Source organism: Egretta garzetta, unplaced genomic scaffold (assembly GCF_000687185.1).
Source record: "Egretta garzetta isolate BGI_Z169 unplaced genomic scaffold, ASM68718v1 scaffold299, whole genome shotgun sequence".
NCBI classification, from domain to species: domain Eukaryota; kingdom Metazoa; phylum Chordata; class Aves; order Pelecaniformes; family Ardeidae; genus Egretta; species Egretta garzetta.
In genome coordinates this window covers 2,345,837-2,354,109 of record NW_009260696.1, presented here as the reverse complement: position 1 = coordinate 2,354,109, position 8,273 = coordinate 2,345,837, and the positions used below count along the sequence as shown (strand labels likewise).

The 8,273-nt window shown below is 43.2% G+C and overlaps 1 protein-coding gene across 1 annotated transcript; it reads right to left on the bottom strand.

The window, feature by feature from the left end:
- Nucleotides 1-52: 52 nt before the first annotated feature.
- Nucleotides 53-1,639, bottom strand: TMEM11 (transmembrane protein 11). Its single transcript, XM_035901347.1, has 2 exons — nucleotides 1,606-1,639; nucleotides 53-967 (listed from the first exon to the last, which is right to left on the bottom strand). Exons 1-2 carry the CDS (start codon nucleotides 1,637-1,639, stop codon nucleotides 345-347), a joined length of 657 nt encoding a protein of 218 aa, XP_035757240.1. The 3' UTR covers nucleotides 53-344.
- Nucleotides 1,640-8,273: the final 6,634 nt, after the last annotated feature.

Here is an 8,273-nt window from a genome sequence, read left to right as displayed (position 1 = left end):
AAAAAAAAAAAAAAAAAATTTAAAGTTTCCAAAAAAAAAAAAAAAAAAAAAAAAAAGCCTCTCACACCCCCTCTCTCTATAGCCTTCTTTCATCGACATTTCACTGCTGGATTGGACTCCCATGGCCTAACATACAGCTCTCAAGTCACCACACATCCACATCTTAAGTGTAACGAAGAACTGAAAAACCTTGGTGCACCAGTGATGTGTTATTTTTAAAAATAACAGCTCTATTAAACCAAATCCTTCCCAGTCTCCACCGCTTCTCAAAGAGGAAAAACAAAATGTTACTGTGGGAGTCTTAATACACTCGTCTTTGTGGGTTTCTCTCTTCCCTGCTGAAGTCATACGGCATAGAGCTCATAGATCTTCTTTACACAGTACACCAGGGCAGCGAGTGCTATCGTGTTATGCAGTCTCTTTCTGTGCAGGTCGTCCTTCCTCACCAGCACCACCGGGGTGGAGGAGGTGAGCGTATGCAGGGGCAGGCGGGAAAGTTTATAGGCATCGTACTCTACTTGGTACTTGCAACAGGGATCAAATTGCCAAGAGATACCGTAAAGGGTGCAGCAAGCCACGCTCAGAACACCAGCCGGCAGGGAGATGTAGTGAGAATAATCTACTGGAAGTGCCAGAGGGGTGAAGAGACAGGTGGTGCCCGCTAACACGGCGGTCTTGTGCAGGCAGTTCCCGACAGTGATCCAGCGGGCCGTCTCATCCCCAATGCGAGTGGGCTCTATCACTATGTACTTGTACTGCGCTTCCAGGGCCTGCTCCAGCTCATACTCAAACTGGTCCTGAGCATTCTCTCCATTGTAGATCTCGTGCACGATGTAACACTCCGTGGAGGACAAGGTGACCCTGTTAGCAGGAAACACAGAGTTAAAACTACAGAGCTTAAAGATGGACTTTTCACCCACCCAGCTGTGAGAACAGGCAAGAAAAATGCCCAGAGGGAGGGCAGCCCCTCAAGGTCAGTCACTGCCTCTGTTCAACAACAAGCAGCCTGTTCAAGATTCATTTCACATCAGCTAATTATGCCTGCTGTATATGAAGTCATCTCAAAATAAGGCAACGTATTTTTCCTTACCTTTTCCTAACTTGGAGGAGCTAGAACCTTTTGAGAAAATAGGATCTTGTTACCAATCCTGAAATGGTTCCTCACGCTGATACCCAAGCAGTTTCTCTAGAGATCCTGGAAGCGTCGCACCTTAGCAACCACACAGCATCAATGAATGAAGCGTACAGACTTAAGGAGTTTTCACAGAAAACAAGACTAGCAATTCATCCATCAAGAGGGCAAGTTGCACTGGAAGGTTTTAAGAGAGAAAGCATCTTCAGATGAGTATGTTCGCTTTTCCCCCACCATAGCTACCTTTGCTACTGATACAGCTCACGATTTAGTCCTCTGTAGTAAATCCAATAAGGATGGCCGAGAAACATTGCTGGAAGCGAAGGTGAAAAAGGTAGCGGAGCACTCTTATAGAACAGCTCACTCTGCTGAAATAGGGCGCAGCAAAGCAAGAAAGGGACATTTATTTAACCCAGGCAGGCTTTAACAGTGGAGGAAGAGCTGCTCGCTTTGCCTTGGAGCAGGCTCCCTACTGACAGGGGACTCGCAGTGCTTGCACGTCCCCATTTGAGTAGCAGCTTTTAGCTGCCTGAAGTCACATCAGCTTCCACCCCTTCCCTCCACCCTCTTCACACACCTCACCTTCTCTGCAGCTACATTAATGGAACAGACTGCTAAGAAATAGGGTTATGACTGTTTACCTGTGCTGAGAAAGGGTAAAACCCCGCCCATTAGAACAAGGCAAAATCCTCCCTTCTGAGCAGAAGAAATAACTATTTCTGACATACTTGTGCTTAACCAGAGCAAAACTGAGCACGTGGCCTCTCAAGGATAAAAATATCTAGCAGATTCCTTTAGCAGAAAGAGAACAAATCGCATGCATATTTGACCTAATCACAGCAGACAAAACAACCTCATCCCAACAGCATTTAGACCCTCCTGATATTGGGAGGCAAGACACCGCTGAGATGGAGAATGAAACTAGCACTTTTTGCTCCATTAGTACAATGGTACTTATGTGCATGCACTGGAAAATAAGGGAGAAAAATACACATTCGCAAGCTGCTGTGTTACCAGACATTACCCTTAATGTGCAGCTCCATTCATGCTGCAAAGGGTATTGTGCAGTGGCCATCTGTAATCAAGAATATTGTTAAATTACAAGCTGTTGCCAGAAGTAGCTGCTTTTGTGAACAGCGGCAAACATATCAAGCAGCAGGTCCCAAGATGCAGCAGCCTCTCTCAAAGCAGAGTAATAAGCAGTTTCATTAAAAGTCTGGCTGGAATCTATATAAACTACAAGGAAAACTCAGCTTAGAAGCTCGCTATTGAGTTCTCTGCAGTGCAGTTACCCCTTGGCCTGTTCACAGATAGACAGAAAAATAAAAATCCACCCGGATGCTGTGTATGCCAGGGAATTCTTTAAGGCCATCATCTTGTCAGACATTGTTTGGAAAGTTACGATTAACCCGTTCAGCACAGGATGTGGTGGGCTCTGACATTCTCTAGTGAATTGGCAAGTATTAAAGAAAAATTTTGAAGGACAGCACCTATATAAAAATTTTACAGAGTACTACATCTCTAATATAAGTAAGTGTATCTGCTAACTTTAAGGAGTTTCTAACAAAGAACTAGTTAACCAGGTGTTACTCTGATACATTAAGGACACAGCTGGTAATGGTTTCTGCCAAGGATTTTTTCTTCTCTTGATGACAGCTGTTCCAAGTGCAGCTTGTTCCAAATCAAAAATTCCAGTTTCATTACAGAAGACATGCTGAGACTTAAGGTAACTCTGTAAAACACCACCGATGACTACGTGAAACCACTAGCTAAGGCATAATGACTTCAAGGAAAAGCTGTTGCTGAAAGGCATTTTCAAGCTGGAAGCTGACCCAGTGCTAACACAACCCTCCAGATAAAATCAGTATTTCCTACCAAGGAGCATTTTCAGCGTTTTGTAACACCTAGGAACGTGCAGCATGGGTCTGCAAAACTGTTGTGGTTTAACCCCAGCTGGCCACTAAGCACCAGAGAAGCAGAATCCAAATTCAACTAAGAGCTGTGCAGAGGCTTAGGAACAGCCCAATAGCCTAGTCACCCTAGGATCTCCCTGCCATCACTGGGAAAACAAGGGTGAAGCCTGTGGAAGAGCCACGGGGAACTGGGCTTCTAACTCCAGGAATTAAGTCAAATAACTACACTCCATAGGATTTCTCCAGGCTCAGCATCAGGACAGGTGGCACCAACCCATCAGCCTCCTTTCTCCTCGCTCAGATTTTGCCTGTTCTTCCCTCTGAATATCCCTTCTTTCCTTTCACCATAATGTACACGAACAGAGCCACACCACAAGCAACAGCCACCTGTCAAAGAGAGCAGGAATCCAACAGACTTTGGCCACAGGCAGCACTGTCCATCTCTTCCAGAATCTTTTGGCTTGCCAGGCTCTGGGGCTTTGTAACAATAAAGTCAAGAAAAGCACAGTCCTCCTAAGCCAAAACAAGCAGATCTTAAAACACATTCTGTTGAAAAAAAAAATCACTGGGAAATAAACTGCACAAAGGCTTCATTCCTGATAGAGTCTGGCCCCTTAACTATGCTGTTTCTCCAAATTAGTCCTCTAATATGGGAATAAATCTCTATTACAGTGCTGAAGCTGAAAATGGGAAAATGGGCAATCCAAAAACAAAGGACTAAGAATGAAAAATTAGCTGCTCAAACAATAGGACACATGAAGAGTCAGCAACGCAAGCAGAAAGTCTCCATTTCTGCAACAGAGGAAGCGGAGTTTATCACGTACTATTTTCACACAAGAACTGGCTGCCCCTGGAGGATGGAAAGCTGAAAACTGTTTTGCTTTGAGATGATACAGAAAGAGACACAGACGAGATTCGTAGGCTTGAGAAGGTTTTAGACCTTGTTGGCACACAGACCTCAGTCCACAGAGGCAATCTCTCCTGACACAGCCTTTCAACTGAACACAGCAGCTGCGCATGAACAAATCCAGTCGAAGCAACTGGATTTGCTCAAACACTGGAGGCTATGGAGTTTGCCTTTTGGAGCTTGTCCCCCACCCCCCAGCAATGACAAACAAAAGTGCAGGGCTATGCAATCAACTCCAAGCTGGCATCCACTGGTTACGAAGTGTGGCGATTTTATATAAATTCCATTTCACTTAAAAGAATAGCAAATAACCAATGTCAGAAAGGATCTAGTTCCAGAAGTCATAAAATGATCCCACATGTTCAGAAGCCCAGCATGGCATTTACTAGACAGACCAGAACCAAAAAGCAGTCATTATGATGATTCAAATGCTTTTCCTCCCCCCAAAATAAAAAAAGAGCGCGCTACGTTAAAAAGTTGTACAGCTGTGCTACAAAAATAGTCCTGGACCTTATATCCAAATAGTTTATTCTATTGCAGCTTCACACATTCTACTCGAGAAATTTTAAATGTCTCGTTCCTGGTACCAACTGCATGCATAGATGTGACAGCACTCCTCTACTCAGCATGGAAAGATGAAAACAATTTAAGATCACTGATGTAAAATTTTGGTACTGCCAAAGTTATAAGTAAGGAATCAGTTGTTAACAGAGCTACCACCAGCAGGAGGGGCAGAAGTGTCTGTCTTGGCTATAGGGCAAGCTTCAAATTACATTTGGATGATCTTCCTAACATGGGAATATCAGAGAGCACCGGGAGAGGGGTGCTGCAGCTGGCTGAACAATAGCAGCTCCAGCAGTGCCCCATTACAGCCCTGAAAGCAGCTCCATTTCTCTGCCTCCAACTTGGAAGCAGACTCCTAAGTGCCTCTTGAAAACAGCAGCTTGTTAAATCCAAGTTTCAACTGGATAGTCTTCATGGATGAAAAAATAAATTCCCTTCTAAGGAGGAGACACAATACCACTCAATGTGAAAAGACCTGAAGTTTTGCCAGGTGGCAACTGGGAAAAAGAGAAGCAAACGAACACAGTGCTGAAGACAGGGCAGATGACAGCATCCTGGAAGAAACCCCAGCATCCTTCTACCACTGTCCACTCGCAGGGGAGAACGACCGAACCTCCCGAGTTTGTTGCCCTCAGCCTAATGGTGTTCTTCAATCTGCCAGATAGGCTTTTGGTGAGGGTTTCAAGTCATCCAACTATCTCAGTTCTGCAAAATGTTCAGAATCACAATTAGAAACAATCTCAATCCGCACAAAGCACAGGTACAGTTCTGTGCAAAAGAAGTTCTTTTTAAACCCCTCCCATAAAACATAACTCAAGTTGTTTGGTTTTTTTTAAAAGAATGTTCTTGAACAGCAGTATTGCTCAAAGCACATACATTCAGATTAACTGTAAATGAAGACCAGCCTGATTAGCAGTTAAAAAAATAAGAAAGGAGAGGCTTGCAGCAGTGTGATAACACCCGTCACAAGCAGAGCACACACACACACACACAAAATCTAGTTTAGCAGTGCAACAGGGGGACTTTGAGCTGGCTGTGCAAGTGAACTTCAGAAAAAGGACATTACCGATGACCAAAACACAGTGTCTGGGGTCATTACTAGCATCTCAGCCAAGCTTGAGTAAGGCTATAAAGGCAAGGCATGACAAATTAAAGAAATCAAACTTCCCTCCCCTCACATAAATCCTTCTTGAAATTTAATTTAATGGTTAAGGAATGAGCTGTGGTCTGGCTTTAATTCTCAGTGGAAATATTCCACCTTAAAGTCATGTTCAACCGTGTATTTTCCTACTCAGGAAAGCTCCAGGATATGGCATGCAGAAAGTACTAACGTATCCAAGCTTAAGCACCTGAAGAACTGTTTCTCTGCTGAACGTCCACAGGATCTACCAGTCTCAGGCCATTAGCCACGGCTGTCAGGCCTATGGCTTCTTAAATGCCATTCTCAACAGGATGTCAACGCATGCATTAAAGCAGAGGAAGAACGGGAAAATCATAGCAATCAAGACTTGCATTCAAAAAGATACACCTTAAATACCAATTGGAAAGAGAACATCAGTGAGATCTTCAGGCAGCCTCGGCAAGGGAAGACAACACTAAGGAAAACATCACCAGACCATAACAAAAAAAACTCCAGCCACCAGCGCAAAAAGAGGTGTCAATTTTAAGTCAACTAATGATTAGCCAGGCTAATGGAAATAGGTCAATCATTGCTGTAAGCAAACAGAGTACCAGAAATCTGAGCAGCGCAGGTAGCAAAGGGAGAGACCTCTTTAAGAGCACAGAGAAGCCAATGCAAGCAGTGGTGATGACATTAAAGCTGTTCTTTCTGGAGTTTGTTAGAACATCTTCCGGAGGAACAAACAGCATTCTGTCTTGTGTTCTGGCGGTGATCGTGCTGAATTTTGTACAAAAACATTAAGTACAATTCAATGTCTGTTCTGTATAAAAAAAGTTGTTTTGGTCTACAGATTAACAATTCCCTTTAGACAGTCTCCATTAAAGAGTCTATCCAGAATGAAGAAAAACAAATATTTAGTTGGTTCTCTTCAGTGTTTTGGGTTATTTTGTTTAACCTTATTATTTCGCCAGCAGAGCACCAGCTGGAGTTCACAGCCAACATCCTTTGAAATTAATGTCCTTACATTTAGTCCTATTGAGGAAAGCGCTTTTTGACCAATTACTGACTTCCCTATATCAATAAAGTCGTTTATGAAGGGATATAGTCTCCAGAAATAGAGTTGCTGGAGGTTTTGGGTTTTTTTCCCAAATGAAAGCTGGTCCAGTCTAACAGCAGACAGTATTTTATTCACTACCAAGTCTCCTCACACCACCTCCCAACACACAGATGCCTTTTAGACTAGCTGGCTGACAACTATAAAACCTCCTTGAAGCAGCTCATTTATGAGGAAAGCTGGATTTTAGCACATTCGGTTCAAAGGAATGTGTCTTTGGACAAGGATCCTGCCCAATGTAAGAAAACTGCATTCACCGTATAAAAAGCATATGTCATCATTTGATGACATCATGTCTGTCAGTGCTGCCTTTTACACATCCTGCGTGGCCAGCAAGCAAACAAGATCGGTAGGTGTGATTTAGAATTAGCCACTGATGAAGAGAGGCAAAGACCCACTCACGCGTATCTCCAGTTCTGCAACGGCAAGGAAGAAGCAGTCCCTAGCTGACATCACCCAACACCTATTAGAAGTATGATCTTCCATCATGTTCATGCAGGATGACACCTAAAAGCTTCACCATCTTTTGACATGGATCGTGAAATGCTGGTCAATGGCATATCTGTTGTTCCGCTACGTCAGTTCTGGGCTTTCATATACTTGGCTATATACTTCTCATCGCCAAAGGAAAAATAACCTATGCAGCAGGTCCATGAGGTAGGTCATGTTTATGAATAAGTATTTTTGATCATAAGATCATAGATAAAAAAAAAAGTCACCTCAACCTACAATTAGATTATTGTATAGTTCACTATTAAGTTAGAAGGCAAAAACTCACTTTTAAGTGCATCGATTTTCACCCTGGTAAAATTATTTTCATTGAAGTTATTAAGTGCTCTTTTCCACATTTTTTTTTTTTCCTTCACTTCTGCTGGGAGGACAAGCCCTACCCCATGAAAACTCCGCATGTGCTCAGCGCTGGGGCAGGTGCCAGCACTGGGTGAAGACAGTTTTACCACTATGCCACTGAGCTCTGCGGTATTCTTAGTTGTTTATATAAACTACGCTGATGCAGTAATTCCATTGGCTCTTCCAGTTCAATTACTTTTAAATTCCCCTAACACAGAGACAGCGTTCCTGCAATTCACAATAGCGCCAGGATTTTAAGGGCTACTTGTGGCTCTGCTTGGCTATGTAGATGCCACACCATCAAAAAGAATACGGTTGAAGTACAGCAGGGGAACAAAAAACAAAAAAAAAAAAAGAAAAAAGAAAAAGCCACAGCAAAAATGAAGAGAGATATCAGAGTCTCTAGGTAAGGCGGCAGGACAAAAGAAAACTCCTCACAATAAAAACGCAGCAGCTTTCAGCAGCCGCTGGTTACATCAGTCAGCCCTGGGGCAAAACAGAGAAAACGCCAACGTAAGGAAATACAGGATTTAACCAGAGACATTTTAAGTAGGTGAAGAACCGTGCATACAGATTTTAAAGTAGCTCAACAAGATTTTCCTCTGTCTCTTTCTGCTGTTTTAAAGTTACGATTCCCCAACTTCCGCAGCTGCTCTGGGGGTAGCTCCAGCACC